Here is an 18921-nt window from a genome sequence, read left to right on the forward strand (position 1 = left end):
TACTTTTGCCTTTCAACCCTTCCCCTACACTTAGACACTTCACACCCTAACACTTTCATTTTTATGTCCATACTATGTCCATTTTACATTGTCATTTTGTCATTTTGCGTCCTTAGTGTCACACTGAATCTACTTATTGCTCTTGGGGGCTCAACCATTCACCTGCATTCGCTTGTGCTGGCCCCGCGTGTTCATCTAACCGAGTCCAGTATCAGGGATTTCCTCGTTCGTGCACCAGCAGCAGTGCGAGTCCAGGAGCTCACGCTATATGGTGACCAAACATTCCCATCTCCACTCACCATGGAAGATCCAGCTGAAATAGCATCTTCCGCGCCATGTTTCACATCTGGTGAACTTGCCTACCTCGACCTCTCAAGCGCACCTGTGACTAGAGAGCTTCTCATTGATGTTTTCAAGCCACAGCCGAAGTTGCGGTTGCTTGCTTGTTCAGACTAGCCTTAATCTAGATTGGGTCAGGGCCTGACCTGGCATTGGCACACCTCGAGGCTCGGCACAGAAGGCAATGGGCTGCTGTGCATGCCCCCCCCACATGTCCACTCTGCACTTGCAGATGGTTGTAATAACCTCCTGCTCCCATGCGGCTTCAGAAAATGAGTGAGTACTCCAGATACTGACACATCTCGTGCTCCATCTGGTTAATTTCGCGCAGTTGAAACATGCCCCGTGCCACAATAGATGGAGGAGGCAGAAAGGGATTTGTGGTAGGAGGAGGGGTTGTCTTTGAGGGGGAAGGGAGAATATAAGTTGGGTAAGGTCCTTGACCTATGAAATCCTTCTTGACCATGTCCTCGAACTCCCTCAGTGTTCCTACTTCAGATACTGACACATCTCGTGCTCCGTCTAGTTAATTTCGCGCAGTTGGAACATGTTAAATTGCTTATCAGAGATATTATCACAGTAATAATGACTGCAGCAGTGAGCATGACGGTTACAGCATTATGTAATAAGCTGACATGGTGTTTTTTCGGCCAAGTCCATTGGTCACAACCCGGTCGCAACCTGGTTCCAACATTCATGCATCGCTGATTCAGAACCTTAGACGTCGATTCAGACGTTTAACTGTTGTCATCGCTTGTTACTTTTAAAACAGTGCGCTCAAATTATATTGCGCCTTGCGACCTTTTTACTCATCTTTCATGATTTAGGGTCTTTGCATTGCCAGACATTAATATAGTCCAGGCGACGCCACACTGGTAAACTACCTCATGTCTGATTCATTGTATTACTTTCTGACATGTTATTACATGTTATCAAGTACATTATGCATGTAAGTTGCCGCATGGATTATCTTCCCTTGGTGCTGATTCTGAACCGAACACTGCTCGGTTGTCAACACACAGCAAATTTCGACTATAAATTCTCCATCGCCCATCACACATCATTGTGGCCATCAGTCTCCCAATCTACTGCGCGAATCCTTCCTATTATGCCCCAGTACGCTCCCCGTCAAGTTGGCACACCTGATAACTCTGACTCGTCCGAATATGAATCGGACTCTGGTCCAGTGTCTGTCGGCGTCTCGTCAATTAGCCAGCCAACGGTCTCGAATGGTCGAATGCCGCAACACGAGGACATGGAGGTATGTTTCATTCCTGCAACTATGTATTATGATATGCTCTCCTAATCGTGTTCCTTGAAGATCATCTGGCGCTTACAACTTGAAAACCAAACGCTGAAGAACAATAATTGTGCTTTAGGCGAGACGAATAAGACATTATCAGCAAATCAATGGCGATCGTCTTCGAGTACCCAAATTCCAGATGAGCTGAAGGCTTTTGACGCTGAACTTGCAACTTTTTCCCGCAAGTATGGTATCATTGCAGAGATGTTCCCACCCATGCACCGCATCCTCAAACTTCCTGTGCTGAAGCCTCCACCTGCCATCCTATCTGGGAGCCGCTATGCAACCAAGAGCGCAGAAGAACTCTGTCTTGTAACAGAGCTATACTCACTTCTCCCAGATCATCTTCATCGCTTTGTACCGACTAGTCATTTCCAATCGTTGGTATGTGGTCTTAAGTTCAATGTTATGTGATCTATTATAGCAAATTGACTATTGGTATATAACACCACAGCTGGGACAACATCTTAAGGCGGCCGCTCAAGTGAGATTGGCAAGTTGCGAGTGATGGCAGGGTGTATTTTCGGTCTTGATTCTTCCTACTTCGACACCGGGTTTACGAAGCGAGACACGATCCCCTGAAATCCAGAAACTGCTTGGTCAATCATCTTCGATGTTTCCACCTGTCCTTTTTACGAGGCAAGAAATGGACCTAACGATGTCAACAGTTTTCGGTAACTGGGAACCGCTCGCAAAGGTATTTTTGCTATGGCTGCCTGAAGAAACTGTGCTTGTACTAATGTGTGTATAACAGGCGATTAGAATTGTAATGTTCGTAAAAAATTCAGCTGGACATTGTTGGGTGGCCAGCGCTAAGTGTAATGCTCGAAAGTGGGGCATAACATCATGCACCCCTGGCCTCCTTGCCTGGGGTTGGGTTGTGGTGAGTTGTCCCTTGTTCGCTATCATCAGCTCTTGGTGTCTAATGATTGTTTAGTTGATATTTATTCTGTCCTCGGACACTTCATTCACTAAAGATGGAGTCGGTGCAAGGTCTCGACTACCGTACGCAGCCATGTTCACTGGCCTACAAGCAACTATGGGTCACTGCTTTGGGAAGAGCCCCATATCATTTCGATCCGTCAGAAAATCAATACCCATGTCTGGCAGTCATCAACCTCGAATGTTGCAGCCTCAGAAGCCGAAGGCAAAGATTTCACTTCTGATCTAATGCGCTTGGCTCTTGCTAATGCTGGCCACAAAGATTCAGATTCTCCGACTATCAATGAAGATCCCGCACCTCCCACAACCCCTACTTCACCAATAATTGATACTCCAGTTGTCATTGCGCCACCTGTCCCTCCCACTGTACCAGCTATCACCCCTGCCATGTCGCCCCTGGACCAGGCCACTGAAACTATCATCAACCCAGTTCCCAGATCCACCACTGATCAACTTCCAGTCTCACTCACAGGCAATACCAATGGGGAGATCATGTCACAAGCTGTAGCCTCTGGGTCATCGTCTTCTCGACAGGGCCGAGGCAAAAAGGCTGGCGTACTTGCACCAGTTTCATTGTCAACTGATACAGCAGAGCAGCAATGTGGTCGGCCAGTGAGATCTCGCAAGAAGAAGCAGTAGCGGTAATAGTGGAGGATTATGCATATTAGATTGAATATCATTTGAATGGTTACAATGAAATTTATTCTATCTCAAGGATGTCTGAATTAACTTGAAACCTATGCATGTTTATTCTGACATTATTGAAACACACCTTGAGATTTGGATCTCAATCCAGTTTCAATGTCGCTACTATTGCCTAACTTGGTTGAAATTTTGGTTGAAAGGCTCGATTGTGACCTAATTGGAACATAATTGGAACATGAGACTCTTTTATTGTATCACGTTGAGACCTAGGTTTGTCATTGGGTCATTGCAACGCGTTGCAAGGCCATGAAACCTAATTAGGAAATTTCCGACATAAATGATAGAGTAGGAGTAGGAGAAGTTCACCTTAGCAAGTATAGTACATACTTGTGTTGCTTCAGCCTCAGCCTTATAAATACTATTGATAATATTCTTGATATCTTCAATTTTGTCAATCTGATATTCATCCAAAGGAAGAGTAGAGCTGAGAATATCTAAAATCAGTTAAATATGCTAACTGTGGATGAACTTTTGTGCAGTTACCAGCAACTACTATTAGACCCTTGTAACCCACTGCATCCATGAGTCATCTCACTCAAGCAATATTTTCAAAGATAGAATGTGGATTTTATAAGACATTGGATGACTTGGCAACAAGAGTCCTATCAAGATAATCAGACAACTGACTCTCTCCCAGGACCACATAACAACATATCTTAAGTGATGGGATGATGGCTTACCTAATTGCAAAGTAAGAATGTTATACTGACATATAGAGTTTCTACTGTGAGAACATATCAAAACCATAAAGTTTAGGTATATTTCTGAATATCAAATGCCATACTTTAAGTTGGGGTTGGTGGAGTTGGTGAGGTGGAAGCGGTCTGCAAACATGTCACATAATTCTTTGAATGTCTTGTGGTCTGCAAGTTTCCCACTCCTTGCTGCCTCAAAAAGCTCAATGAAACATTTGATAGAACTTCCATGCTCAAGTATCTTGAATATATTGAATATCACAGGGTTCTTGAGTTTGTCTTGCATGACACGACCATTAGTGGTGTGGAGTGTGTTAGGGGTATACTTCTCATGTATTAGCAGAAGCTCATATTGTTCCTCTTCTGACAACTCCAATTACTTTGTCTTCTGCTTATATAGTCATATCAGTTATACAACAAACACACACATAGCTGGCTCTACATACCCATCGGATAGCATGTTTAAATGCTTGATCACTATGCACCAGTCTTTTACATATATCACATATTTCACTCTTGTTCAAGGTCCGCTATTTGCACTGAGATAAGTGAATATAACTATTGACATAATCAACTTCCCATTGTGCCCAAGCCAACAAACTCTTATCTAGCTTCTTCTGCTCATCACTTGTCTAGTCTTTCTCCTTCACATTGCAATTTGCTTTCCATGAAACACTCTTCAGATCTAGGATAGCTCATTGCAACTCCTTTTTACACATGGAATCTTTAACAGCTGGGAATGGTTTGTACATGAAGTGTTGGTGGCTAATCTAGGCTCACAGTTTGTAGGAAATTCCTCCAAGGAGCCATGTTTGGGTACACAGTATGTACTCTGTGTACTTTGGCTTAATGAGGTGTTGATAGGGCACTGTAGAAGCCTCAGATGATGGGTCAGGCTATATAATAACTGTAGATGACACTGTCAGATTTTATGTTGTTTTACGCTTGGAAAATATTCTTATGATTGAAGGGGTCTATAATTATATCCTAGGTAAGTCTCAAAGGCCACTATCATTCTTGCATTACATTCACACTCTTGATATTGATAGTTGTATACTTTGTTGTGAGCTATTATTCTAGACTATCCTGCTCATAGCTACATTGCTGAAGAAATCTGGCAATAATTGCATTCCTGTAGACTGTTATATTGCATGTCAAATGGCAAATCAGTGTATGTTCATAGTGCCTTATCTGAGGTTTGGATTTTGATAACTTTATTGTGACCTTTCATTTGTTTTGCACGCCAGTAATGTGGGGACATTTTTTATGGTGAACCTCCTAGTTATGTAACTCATATTGACAGTTATCTTCGGAGCAAAGCATGATCCACCTCATACACTTATTACACTGAATATACTTAGGTTCTGCATAATATATCTACTGATCCTTAATTAAAACATTGCACTATTGTGATGCTGACAGGTATGACAGGGTATTATCTTTCTTCTGGGTAGCTTTTGACTTTTTGATTCTCTTCTTTTCATCATCAGTGTCATCAGGGTCTGAGTTAATATTTTTCTTTTTTCTTTTACTGGAGAACACAAATATCTCAGTACCACTTATGTGTTTCAAAGACCTTTACTTACAGTGGTACACTAACAAGCTTTTTTGGCACCAACTTTGATTTTATTGTCACATCTGATAAGACAGGGATTACATCGGGCAAGGTGGTGTATTACTGGTCCAGACAAATGACACCATCATCATCATCATAATGAGATACCCTTCAAGACTATAATATCCTAATCAATATCTCATGACAAGTAACTCATGGAAGTTTAAGTAGTATGTTTAATATGCATACTCACATGTCATCTCTAATATTTTTTAAATCCAATTGTACACATTGCCATCATCATAAAGATCCTACATGACCAAGAGTTATGTTGTCATTCATTAGCATTAGATGAATATATCTTGATCATCCAACTGCTATCTCTGATATTGACTTTGTGTATAACAGAAAATGCTGAGACAGCATAAATGGCAGCTTCAAATTACTATGCAGGTACATGTTTGGGGAGCATTGTTGGGAAGATAAGTGTGTTTCTTACTGGTTACATCCAGATTACTAATTTGAGCTCTGGAATACTATCATATATGCACCATATCTTTTGGTTGAAGCCAATGACACCAAGGACCCAGTGAGAAGGGTAACTACCACATAGAAGTATCATCTACTGTGCTCATTATAGTGCATTATCGAGGAGAAGATTTCCACACTAAGTTTCATTGAGCTTAAGTCATGTTTGTTTTTTAACACTTATAGCTGCTTTGATAAGTTTAACTATAGATCCTTCAGCTTGAGTAAATATAGCCTTATCAGTTGCAAGGATAGGAATCTAGGATGACAACACTAATGTGTTGTTGTCAGCAGCATGAAACTGCTCGCAGAGAACATCCTGGATAATTGCTCTAAAAGCATTGAGTATGGGACTAGGCAATTTATAACCAGGGTTAAGTAATAGGAAGAGATCATAGTAATAAACTTTGATGTTCCACACAGAATGGATCTCACAATGTAGATTCTTGCTGAGTAACATAATAGATAGGCTTAGAGATGATTGGCACTCAGTGCCAGCACTCATTGATCATACAAATTCACATAGCAACAGTTGAAAAAACCTACCCTAAAGGTCAGCTGAAGGCCTAGAATAGACAAGAATCAGACAGACATTGGCATGTTTGGAGCACTGGAGTGGCTCTTCAAGGTGCCAAATAGGCAAAAAACAGACAAGGACAATGCAAAATTTGGGCCTTAAATAGGCAACTTTTTGGTCAAACATCATAAGAAGCTTCTGGGGTCCTTCTGTCCATAAGATTCACATATAGAGTTACTGGAGGTATTCTTCATCTCAGACACATGCTTACTCAAGTCAGTTCTGACAACCATGATACCACCAACATTTCAACTTGTGATTCTGCTAGTATTTATTGTATGACTCAATTGTCTCAGGCTCATCAAGAATGGAATCACAATTGCCCATCATTATTCAAACTCCAAAATATTGACCATTGCAATATGAACCCACATTATGTGTTTCAATATTTAATTTCATGGTAAAATCTAAATGTTCTGCATAGTGCAAGTTGTAACTATGATTAAAATGCACGTCTGGGGCTGATATGCAATATTAGATGACTTTCTGTAGGCCAAATAATGGTGTCATGGGTGTCCTGTTGCCCTTCAAAGTCCCTTGAGGTCTCACCTTTGCAACTACTGCAAGACATTCAAATTGTTCTGATACTCACCAATGCTAATATGAACAGCAACAACCACTCTAATACTGGCTGACTACATTTAAAAGGATGTGGTAATTTTTGCTGTGATGTCAGATGAGCTAAGAACATACTAATGACATATCTCAATTTTTTTCCATTGTGCTTAGTTCATCTGTAAATATATATCAATTTACTTGTATGGAGAATGAAATTACAGCAGAGGGCTCAGCAAAACTTGCTACACATGGGGAGAAAAAGAACATTAAGGACACCAGGATACCTTGAGACTATGTAATATGGTCAGCCCGACGTCCACACATAACCATTACACATTCAAAGCCCCTATTAAGAACGTGCTCAATGGTTTGGATCCAAAGGGCTTGGCTTCAGCTCGTACACTGCACCCCTTACCCAAGTATGTGCCCCTAACTTCTGAGGGCTAAAGGACAACGTCCGGAGTCTGATGTGCAGGAATTCTGGCGGATGTTTGGGAACAAGTGATAAGACTAATCTGGATGATGTCCGAACTAGAAAGGAAACAGCAGAGGACTACCAAAGGTAGAGGCGGAGGTGGTAAGTCAATAGGAGTCAAACCTAAAACTATCGGAGACGACAAGAAGAGACTCAAGTCAGACGGAGGAGGGAATGAGCAGAATCTAAGATGATATTTAAACTAAAGAAATACAGAGACTTTACAGAGTTTATATACTATGAAGGACATAACAGAGAATCAGTCAGTGCAGTGCGAGGCTATGTGAGGCTATGGATGGAGCATGTGGAACAACTAACACTAGTGTATCGGAACTTAATAAAATGAAGACAGAAATGAATAAGGGACAGAAAATAAAGCACACTAACTGAGAAGGGAAATACTAAAGGAAAAATATACAGAAGATAGAAGCTAACCGGATCTGGAAGTCCGGAGATGATTGTGTGATAGGTCCGGGTCCGGAATGCAGGATATGACAGCCCCTCTTCAATGAGCATATATGTTCACTGACAAGTCTAGGATATTTCATTGTTACTTAGTTGTATTCTTGCTATCAGCTCATGCACATTTGCATTTTTTAAGCTAATATTAAATCTTTGATTTGATCATTACATTCATGTCCACTGAAAATGCTAGTTCAATGTTGTAGACTCAGTCTTCGAGAACAGCTACAAACTCTAAATCATTAGCTACAGGAGATACATCCCACATCAATCTCAATATACAGGCTACATTCTAATAAGTTTTGGTGATGGCATGTCTCGTCATCATCGATGACTCCAGATGCTCTATATCTTCAAAAATTGAGGTAAATATTACTTTCATTGAAACCATATTAGCTGAGTTATTTGCTATACTAGAACTGTGTGTCTCAACTGTTGCAGGACCCTATGTTAACATGCTTAATGAAGTTGAAGCCAAATTCACCCAAACTAGAGATTCTAAAAATGTTAGACAGTGCTTAGTTGAATCTGCACAAGTTGGCAAAGAAGCTCCTATATCAAAGAATAGGAGTAGAGCAGAGCCAAATGAGCTAGGAGAACCTACTTACAAACAATCCAAGCTTGACTACTCCTTCATTGAAGTCACTATCAAAGAAAAAGTATTAACCACTTTCACCCAGTCTTGAGCACACTAATAAAATCCTCAAAAACTGGTTGCAAGATCAGAAGGAGGTTCAGCAAATACCTCATATACTACAAGTATGGTCCTGAATTCCACAAAGCAGATGAGGTGAAATAATTGGAGGAGAATGTATTAATCTCGATATCATCTAGTAATGTTCTGGCCTAGCTTAGCTCAAAAGCTGTAGCTTTTACTTGGCTTCAGATGGCTTGGACTTTCAGAAATCACAGGCCAGGCCAAAGCCCTTAAGAACAGCTTAGCCCTGGCTTGGTTTGGCTTGATTTATGGCCTAAGTATGAAAATGGGTGATATCAATGATTAGTGCATAGATAAAACAAGTTTCACAATTTCATGCTGTATTCAGCATACTATAGTACCAATTATTTCTGTGAGATTCTGTGCACACACTCTACAGACACTCAAAAAATAGTATTGTACTCACTGCTCAACTATTTACTCATGCATAAATAAGCACAAATAATCACAAAATGGATAGTATACAATCAGATAATGTGCTAGTGGATACATGATACTATACTAATAGGAAAAAAATATAACATAAATAGGGCAATAGGACAAAGAACTCTGAGACCTCAATTAAGCATGAGTTGCAGATAATGATACCTTGATGTGTAAGGCTGATGTTGAGTATGAAGGGGTCCGGAATATGAAGCAGATTGAGATGAGACAAGACAAGGTAGGACCAAGATGAGACAAAACAGAACATTTTGACGAGATGGGATGTTTTGAGCTGAAATGTTCTGGACTTTGCGATGCTTGGTGAAACTCTCTTGATTTGACGATGAGTACATGAATATCAAAGGTTTATATACATACGAGCATGAAAGGGATAGCCAAGTGGCTCAATACATGGTACAATGTGTAGCAAACAAAGGGGAATTCAATGAAAGGGACTTTTTGGAACAAGAATGTGAGCGACAATAAGTAAAAGGAAGACTCATGTTCTACACGAGGTGGTGGCGTCACATGATATAAAATGAAGTGTTTGTTAGAATACAAGGGTGAATGTAAAAATGAAGGAAATGTATCTGGATGTCTCAGATATGAAGAGTGAAGCTCTTCACATCAATGAGACATGTGGACTGCATTCACATTCATTTGAAGTGTTAGTTGGAGTGCAGAGGATATAGTATCCTTACACCTCCTCCCCACTTTGGATATCAACCATCCTCGGTCGATCCTTCAACAAACGAGCTTCAAAATTTTTTTTTTGTAGAGTACAGTGGAAAAATAGAATCAAAAGCAAAAAGATAAAATGAAAAACACAACTATTCATTGTCTGGTATGATGCCTGTTAGGCTTTGAGGGTCGATATACTGAGTGACTTTGATTGAAGTCCGAGAGTGTGGGTGGTAAGGAATGAGATGGAAAGCAGCAAACTTCAGCTTCAAAAGGCTGCCATCGACTTCTGCGAGTCTGTAAGAGCTGCCTTGAGACCATGAAACAACGACCATAGGTTCAAAATAATGAGGTTTGCATTTTGCATTTGAGGCAGCTTCGATCTTTTTATTCAAGACAAGGACAAGAGAGCCGGGGGGAAAGTTATAATCATGAATTGTGGATGCAAAACAGTGTTCGAAGTCTTAGACTGATGTGAGATGGCTGTTGAGAAGGTGTTGATGAGCAATTGCAAGGTCATTGTCTTGTTTCTGAAGCTGCTGGGTGCGTGAACTGATGAGGTTGGACATTGAAAGGAGTGCAGAAATCTCGGGTAGCATGAAGGTTGCTTCAACTAGGTTGAGTGGAAGGAGGGGCTCTGTGCCATGAGCGAGGTAAGGTATAAGACAGCATAATCCAACAAACCTCATGTGATGTGACCAATGTGTGACGCTGTGAGGATAAGTCAAGCCGAATGACACAGACTCAGAGGAATCGGATCTAAGTAAATGATATGCAACTAGACTTGTAGTATCTAAGCTTGTAATGTAATAAATTGTAGCTCAGTGGGATTGCTCTAACTCTCGCACTGAACCCTTTGAGCTTTCCGCACACTACACTCAACATCTTCCATTGCGCCAGATTGCACCTGTCAGAAACATCATCAAGCCTTCATGTTTGATTTCTCATCAATTGACTTACAACTTGAGTATTTTTCTTATCTGAGCTTTGTTCAATATGCACCCTGGCTTTCTTTGACTGTAAATTTGAGATCCATATGCTGTGGAGACGTTTGCGCGGTGCCATGATGCTCTCTGTTGAGCCAAGTTGCCGCATTTGTCGGAGCCACAGTTTTGATGTCCGAATCTTTACTGTGTAGAACTGTAATTAACTATTAACTCTCTCATTTCTGCAAGGAATTCTATTCTGAAACCGTGAAAATGTTTGTTTTCGATTTATCTAGCAAATGGTGGAACAGATTTTTGAGAAGTGGTGTTTCTGAATTGTTAATAGATTTATACCTTAATGTCACTCTTTCATCACAATTATCACATGAGGTTCATCGGATTATGCTGTCTTATACCTTAGTACGGAGAATGGCCTGTGGATTTTCGTGTCATAATGTGATGTCTCTGTTACAAGATTTGACGAGTGAGTCTTGGATGGTGCAATGAGAGCGTTCGACAAGGCCATTAGCTTTTGAATTGTAAGCCAATATGTGAATATGCCAGATATGATACCTCTGTGCGAGCTAATTAACAGCTGCGACAAAAGGAGTCCCATTGTCCATCACGATGTCCTCTATAGCACCCCACCTGCACAAATTTTCTTCAAACAGAAAAGCCCCTAATGTTCTTCCCATCTCCTTCCTCAGCATTCTAAACTCTGGCCAGTTGGATAGTAAGCATTGTGCTTGTACCACATAAGAGAAGCCATGTGCTGTGGGCATGTGCATAGTGTCTGTGAAGACTTTACAAAATAGTGTCAAAGGTGTGGGGACCATTGGTGGTATTACAACCTTCTCTACTGAATGGATCTGACATTGATGACATGTCTTCAGATACCATGTGAGGTCTTGGTCCAGTGATGGCCACCAGAACTGGTCTGAAATAGTGTGACGTGTGGGATAAAAGCCCCAATGACCAAGGCTGTTGTGTGCTTTGCGTAATACTCACAAACAATCTGAATGAAACAATACCACCCTATGGTGGCCAGCTGTATCCTTGCGCCAGAGCCAGCCTCCTTTGGTAAAGAATTGTCATGCCCTTTTCATAGGTGGAAACGATCCGAATCTGAGATGGTAGAAGGGAGGGACAGGTTGTCGAGAAATGTTTGAATGATATGAAGTTCACCATCTTGTTGTTTGGTGATGTCATTTGAGGGTGGTTCCAGATCTGAGAATTCAACATCCTCCACACAACACATGAAAACTGCCCCGTTCTTCGTCATTCCACCCAAAGTTCCTTCCAAAACTTCTCCAATTCCTACCCCACATCCTAGAACTTCATCCACCCAGTCCTCAACATCTTCTGATGTTTCTTCAACCTCATCTTCATCTTCCAGTGCATGAGGTCGATGTGACAGGCCATCAGGTCCAAGGTGCCTTGCTCCAGGTACGTGTTTAAGAATGAAATTGAAAGTACATATTCCTGCTATCCATCTGTTCATAGCCGCATTGGGCTGGATGTCTGGTTTGTTGAGCATGCCATGGATGTACTTGGCATCTACCTCGATGGTGAACCTCTTTAAACCTATTAACCAGACTTTTGCAGCACGCAAGGCTCGAAATAGTCCATAGAGTTCTATCTTGGCCTGTGAGTAGTGCAATTCACACTTGTTCCAAGTGATGGAGCCAAATCTTGAAGGACGACAATGACCTTCAGAGTCAAGTTGTGAGAGAATCCATCTGCACACTATGTGAGATGAGTCTACTGATAGTATCACTTCAAGTGACGATGATGGGGCAAATTGCGGGAGAGTGAATGATTGTGTTTTTGAGGGAGTCCATGGCATTTTGAGTTTCTTGAGTCCATTCAAAGGAGACATTGGCACATGTAAGGTTGGTAAGTGGACGAGAGATTCGTGCGTAATCTTTAATCCAAGTTCGCACTGTTCCTGCAGTGCCCAAAAATGCACAGACCTCTGTTCATGACATGCATGGGGGCCAATGTCTGATTTTCATGACTTTGGATGAGTCTGGGCTGCGGCCTTCATATGTGCATATTTGTCTGATGACGAGAACTTCGGGTACACAAAGAAATAGTTTCTTCACAGAGACTGGTTCCAGTGTGCTTGAGTCTATGAAGGACACAATTAGCGTTAACACAGTGTTCCCAGACAAATCTGCAAATTCCAGGGTTCTCAATAAGTGTTTCACATGCTCCATCTGCCTTCTCATAACGGGTCTTTGGGCCTAAAATATTGACATCGTCCTGGAAGTTCGGTGCTATTTCGACCTCATTTTGAAGTATGAAAGCAACATCATTCTGAAACATGGTGGGTGAGTCAGTCCAGCCTTGGGGAAGGATGGTGCTGAGTGGTGTTTGGAATGTGGTGATGTCACGAGAATCCTCCGCGAGAGCCCTGTGATTGAATCCAACAAATAAATTTATTATAGAGTATATTGATCGTCCAGTGCATTGTTCGGCAAAGTGTTCAACATAGGGCATTGAAGCTGCATCCTTGACTGTAACAGAGTTCAGTTGTTGTAAGTCATGAACAATACGGATGGCTCTGTTCTTCTTTGCAACACAGAACCATCGTGATTGATATGATGAATTCGAAGGTTTGTAGACTCCTGACTTGATTTTGGCTTGGATTAGTCTGATAACTTCATCTTTGATGCCTGGAGAGATGGGAGGCTGGTGGTGAGTCCAGGGAGTGTGCTCAATAGTGGGAATGATGACTGGGGGAAAGTAGTCATCTCTAAAGTGCCCTTTCTCTGTTTCGTCCCAGGCAAGAGAAAATTCATTGTTCATAAGCACTTGGGCAGTGAGTTTGCACTCTTCTGGCCATAAGAATTGGTTTTCGAAGATTTTGAGGTCATGCATGCATTCTTTAGTGAGACAAGTACTGGGTTGGAATTCGGGTGGTTGAGGTGACAAGGTAGGAAGAGAAAGCAAAGGATCTTCAAGCAAATGGCGGATAATTTGAGCATGCGCCAGCATTGTTGTCGCTACGGGCTTAACTTTATTTGCGACCTTTTTGTATGCTAATACGTGATGGATGGGGTCAAAGTTGAATGATTGTTCTAGAAGGGAGTTGCAGAATGCTGTTGCATGAAGTTGAGATGTTGGAATAAGGGAAGTAGACAGGGCAGAGTGAGTGATGGTTCGTGAGGTTGATGGGCAGAGTTTCGAGATGGAGGGGAATGTGAAGAAGGCTGCAGATGTGGCTATGAACAATCCTGGTTGGGGCCATGGCCATGCCGATGTCTTGCAGGTATGAGTCTTAGTGCTGTCAAGAGGATCACTTATGGTTACCAATACTTCATCTTGTGTTTCATTCTTGGATAACTGCATGAGCCTTTGCCATGATCGCCCTAGGAGAAGCCAATAAGGTGCATCTGGCACCACATATGCATGTGCCCAAGTTTTGATGCCATCGACATCGATCTCCAACATTTCAATGCACCTGCCCATCTCTTGGGCTCCTCCATTTGCAGTTTGCATCCTCATATGAATCTCCTGGTTCCAAGGTGCATTAGTCTTCCTCCAAATGTCTTCCCTGATAACGACGATTTCAGAACCTTCATCAAGCAATCCCAACTCTAAGTGGACTCCGTTGAAGGTGACCCGAAGCTCTCTAAGTGGAGTAGCATGCTCGATCTGGACTGGTGGAGATGTTGCAACAATATTGGTGGTAAGAGGTACTGTGGAAGTGGGTACACACTGAGCCCTGCAGTGTTCTACAGCTTCCTTTCATAGCTCGGGACTGATGGCTAAAAGATCGGCAATAGTTACACCCGGGATCACTGAGTCAAGAATGTTTTGGAACATGTGTTTGGTCCATTCAAAATCAGCTGCTTTGGACTCGTATGTGAAGGAAGGTGGCATCTTCTTGGATTCAAGGTGAGGTTCCAATGGAGAAACTGGAGGTGCCGTGTTGGATGTGTTGCTTTGTTCCATGTCAATAGCTCTCGACTTCAAGCATGTTATAGCCAAGACTTCATTTGAAGGTTGACTTTCACTTTCGTCTTTGACTGTTACAACCACTGCATGATTTTCGGCAATTGAAGTACACTGCAAAAAGTATGATTCTGAGATGAAGGCGGAGGTAGGGATGTCATTGGAAGATTGGACCATGGTGTCATGTCAGAAATTGTCGAGAGGGATAGAATTAGGTCCACTTGCAGGAGTTGAAGGCTGGGCAGTGGCATATCTAGCGTCAATAGCTTGCTTTAACATTTCGTTGCCTGTTCGCCTTATGCAGGACTGGTCTGGAAATGCAAAGTATTGTCCGTCCCGAATTATACGTCCAGCTCTTAAGTAGTCCCCGGCTATCACGCAGGTCCGAATCACATGTGACCCTCCACAGAAGAAACATGTAGTGTTAGACTGATTGTTGGACGAAGGTAGCAAAGGAGGGAGAGGAATGTAAGGTAGAGTCCCAGATGTTGTGACGGAATTGACAAGTTGTCGTGATTTCGGGTCTGCCCATGCCTGTGCTGCAGCCGGAGCAAGGCATAGAAGGCACATATAGCAGCCTGAGTAGGCGGTGTCTCCTATATCTAAGGTATGCATCTGGCGTGCGAGATCCTCTACCTCATCCATCGTTGATTTAATCAGTACTGGAGGGGAGGTGAATGCCACATGCTTCATTTGGACTTCTCACCGTACATTTCATTTCTCTTCTTCTTCGTCATCAGAATCCCAACTTGGTCATGTCAGCTTAGCTTGGGAAGCATGATTTTCACGCATGGATTTGAGTCGACTAGCGATGGGCTCGTTCAAATCTGCATCAAATGCATCATCAGAGAATATGAATCGTCCTGCTTCGAGGACTTTCTCGAAGTCAGTGGCTTCATTTTGAGTGTAATTAGCTTCCTTGAGTTCGAGACATCGATTGATAGCACACCTTGCAGAGTGAGGGAGTCCTTGCCAAAAGTATCTGTCTCATTCGTGCTTGGAGATTTTTGGATTGGTCTCTAGCCATACAGCGATAGGATGAAACTGGTGATAGTATTGAAGAAGCTCCATTTCTGTGGAAATGTCAGAGTCTGCTGTATTGAGCACAACCCGTTCCAAGTCTCGGATCATATAACAAGTCCCCTGGTTCATGTGCGGGTACTTCGCAAGGATACTTTGTTTGAATATAGCATAGTCCTTACTTTCATAGCCCATTAGCATGACCCAAAAACGTTTGGTAAGGATGTCTGTATAATGGACAATCGCCTTGCATGTCTGTTTGTCCTGCAGCGATACCTTTGTTTGAGGTAGACATGGCTGTTTTCGTTTTCATTGAGGGCAGAGTGGATGCAATATATAATGGGGGAAGGTGAGACGGTACAGGAGCAGGATTGATAATGGGTGGTGCAAGTGTTACTGAAGGTATTGGGAGTGTTTGGGACTGTTGGAATAAGTGGTTGGAATTGAACAGGTGGTAAGGAAATGTTTTGACTGATGAATGTTTGGGGTGCAGCGGAGGTGACATTTCTTGCGGAGTCTACGAGAGGTGGTACTGATGGTGTAAGTGGGAGGAATCTAGCAGCCGGGAGTTTGAAAGGGATTTGTCATATCCTGTATTCCGGACATACATCCGACAATGTTCCCACGCCTCATCCAGACCTCCGGACCCCCTGTCCATGTCCTTTATCTGTCAAGATGCCTGTACACCTGGATCCCTGTACCTTTGCTTATCCACACATCCAGATCCAAAACCCAGACACTCAATCTGATATCCACTTGCCAGGATCTCCGGATCCAACCTATGCTTCATATCCGAACCCAAACCTTAAATCAGCGCTCATTCCCTTATGGTAATCACCTGTCTCCGGACATCTGAACATCTCTGGACATCCGGATCCGACCCGCATCTATCTTCCGTGCCTTTTCCCTTTGTATGTTCCTTCTTGAGTCAGACTATACTCATTTTCTGTACCTCAGTTCATTTCTGCCTTTGTTTTCCTATGTTCTCATTTCCGTCTTCATTTACTATTTTCCGATAGACTAGTGTTTGACTTTTCTATACACTCCGCCCACAGCCTCGCATAGCTTCAGACTGCGCTGACTGATTCTCTGTTATGTCCTCCATAGTATATAAACCCCGTAGAAACACCTGTATTTCCTTAGTCTGAATATTACACATATTAGTCCTCGCACTAGACCTCACACTAAGTCCTCATACTAGTTCTAGTCCTCTGACTTAGTCAATATCCATCTCAGGCCTAGGGAGGAATTCCCTAGGCTGGAGCTCCACTCCTCCGCTCCTCCACTCCTCCGCTCCTCCGCTCCTCCAATCCTACACTCCTCTGAGTTTCTGGAAGTTTCCCACACCCCTCCAGAAGTTTCTTGCACTCATCCGGATCCGGATAGTCCTTCCTGACTTTCCCGCGCTCCTTTGGAAGTCCTATGAACTTCCTCCGGATGTCATCTGCAATTAAGGGCACATACTTGGGTAAGGGGCGCAGCGCACGAGCTGAAGCCAAGCCCCTCAGAACCAGTCCTACCCTTTGTGCACGGTCTTAACAGGATTGGTGGCGGCTCATCAAGGATCAAAGGGAAGTCCAAAGATAATTCTAGAGCTTCATCTAAGGAAGATCTTGCCGACTCTTCTGAGTTGTTCGGGGTAGTGGCTAGTTCTAGGAATGGGTTGGTTTGTCAATTGGAAGGAGTTGTAGGATTTGGAACAGGAAGTTCTGGAATGATGGAAGTGTCGATTGTTGCAGGAAGTTCATTTCGAGGACGTTTCGGAGAGAGCTGCACATTTTTGTGATAAAATTTCGGAATGGTGGGCGATGTAGGTTTAGATAAATGAATCTAGAATGTTTATGAATCTGTGGATCAGAATGGAAGATCAAAGGATCAGATTTGAGTGCAAGGAGATGTTTGAAAACAGAACCCCTCGCGGTGGGCTCCAAAATATGTAAGGCTGATGTTGAGTACGAAGAAGTCCAGAATATGAAGCAGATTGAGATGAGACAAGACAAGGTGGGACCAAGATGAGACAAAACAGAACATTTTGACAAGATGGGATGTTTTGAGCTGAAATGTTCTGGACTTTGCGATGCTTGGTGAAACTCTCTTGATTTGACGATGAGTACATGAATATCAAAGGTTTATATACATACGAGCATGAAAGGGATAGCCGAGTGGCTCAATACATGGTACAATGTGTAGCAAACAAAGGAGAATTCAATGAAAGGGACTTCTTGGAACAAGAATGTGAGCGATGATAAGTAAAAGGAAGGCTTATGTTCTACATGAGGTGGTGGCGTCACATTGAGTCGGTGGCATCAAACCAAGCAAAAGGAATAGAAGCTGATGGAATGAGTAAGGTCTAGCTACTGACAGGCACTAGGTATATGTACCTAGGTGCCTTGAGGTCTGGACAGGACCCCTGACACCTCCGAAAGACCCTCAAAACCTCCAAAAGCCCCTAGCTGCCAACCCCTACTGACACAATGTGATATAGGATGAAGTGTTTGTTAGAATACAAGGGTGAACGTAAAAATGAAGGAAATGTATCTGCATGTCTCAGATATGAAGAGTGAAGCTCTTCACATCAATGAGACATGCGGACTGCATTCACATTCGTTTGAAGTGTTAGTCGGAGTGCAGAGGATATAGTATCCTTACAGATGTGTCATCTAAGTTGCCATTAACCTTATAAGACTCCACCCTATGTGAATTTCAATTAGTATTCAAAACTTCATAAAAATGCACAGCTTACTATCTAGCTTCAGTCTATGATAAGAATCATCTGTGAGTTATCTCAGTAGTTTGAACATTGACTCATATAAAGTGCAATACTCTTTGAAAGTAAACTTTGGAATTGATTTGCCATTACCATTCTTCTTTAAGCCATTGAGGATACAGTTAACCTAGTAAATATAATGGCAGTAGATTGTAAAGTAGTATATAAACATGAAAAACTTTACCACTATACAAACTAAAGCAAGATACTTCAAAGGTAAAGTCTATTGAGTGAAATAGTCTGTATCTTATAGCCAGCCCAATATGACAATCACTCATATTATACAG

General features: G+C 42.3%; 6 protein-coding genes across 6 annotated transcripts; 2 read left to right on the forward strand and 4 right to left on the reverse strand.

The window, feature by feature from the left end:
• Positions 1-63: 63 nt before the first annotated feature.
• On the forward strand, positions 64-456 carry F5147DRAFT_781465 (uncharacterized protein; the record flags this gene model as incomplete). The annotated part of the gene is made up of 1 exon (XM_041442644.1): positions 64-456. One exon carries the CDS (start codon positions 64-66, stop codon positions 454-456), a length of 393 nt encoding a protein of 130 aa, XP_041285041.1.
• A 991-nt stretch (positions 457-1447) lies between these two features.
• Positions 1448-3223, forward strand: F5147DRAFT_659072 (uncharacterized protein; the record flags this gene model as incomplete). Its single annotated transcript, XM_041434538.1, has 7 exons — positions 1448-1600; positions 1661-2026; positions 2067-2126; positions 2157-2339; positions 2397-2525; positions 2580-2647; positions 2677-3223. The coding sequence occupies 7 exons, from the start codon at positions 1448-1450 to the stop codon at positions 3221-3223; spliced, it is 1506 nt and encodes a 501-aa protein (XP_041285042.1).
• A 171-nt stretch (positions 3224-3394) lies between these two features.
• Positions 3395-4270, reverse strand: F5147DRAFT_659073 (uncharacterized protein; the record flags this gene model as incomplete). The annotated part of the gene is made up of 5 exons (XM_041434539.1): positions 3395-3442; positions 3617-3713; positions 3748-3802; positions 3970-4010; positions 4074-4270. 5 exons carry the CDS (start codon positions 4268-4270, stop codon positions 3395-3397), a joined length of 438 nt encoding a protein of 145 aa, XP_041285043.1.
• Positions 4271-10110: 5840 nt separating this feature from the next.
• Positions 10111-11026, reverse strand: F5147DRAFT_748576 (uncharacterized protein; the record flags this gene model as incomplete). The annotated part of the gene is made up of 3 exons (XM_041440085.1): positions 10111-10344; positions 10432-10598; positions 11011-11026. The coding sequence occupies 3 exons, from the start codon at positions 11024-11026 to the stop codon at positions 10111-10113; spliced, it is 417 nt and encodes a 138-aa protein (XP_041285044.1).
• Positions 11027-14184: 3158 nt separating this feature from the next.
• On the reverse strand, positions 14185-14484 carry F5147DRAFT_559449 (uncharacterized protein; the record flags this gene model as incomplete). Its single annotated transcript, XM_041430564.1, has 1 exon — positions 14185-14484. A coding segment is annotated over one exon (300 nt), but the record flags the coding sequence as incomplete, so codon positions are not given.
• Positions 14485-15834: 1350 nt separating this feature from the next.
• On the reverse strand, positions 15835-16140 carry F5147DRAFT_588342 (uncharacterized protein; the record flags this gene model as incomplete). Its single annotated transcript, XM_041432078.1, has 1 exon — positions 15835-16140. A coding segment is annotated over one exon (306 nt), but the record flags the coding sequence as incomplete, so codon positions are not given.
• Positions 16141-18921: the final 2781 nt, after the last annotated feature.

The sequence above is a fragment of the Suillus discolor genome, assembly GCF_016758755.1.
Source record: "Suillus discolor strain FC423 chromosome Unknown F5147scaffold_138, whole genome shotgun sequence".
NCBI lineage: Eukaryota > Fungi > Basidiomycota > Agaricomycetes > Boletales > Suillaceae > Suillus > Suillus discolor.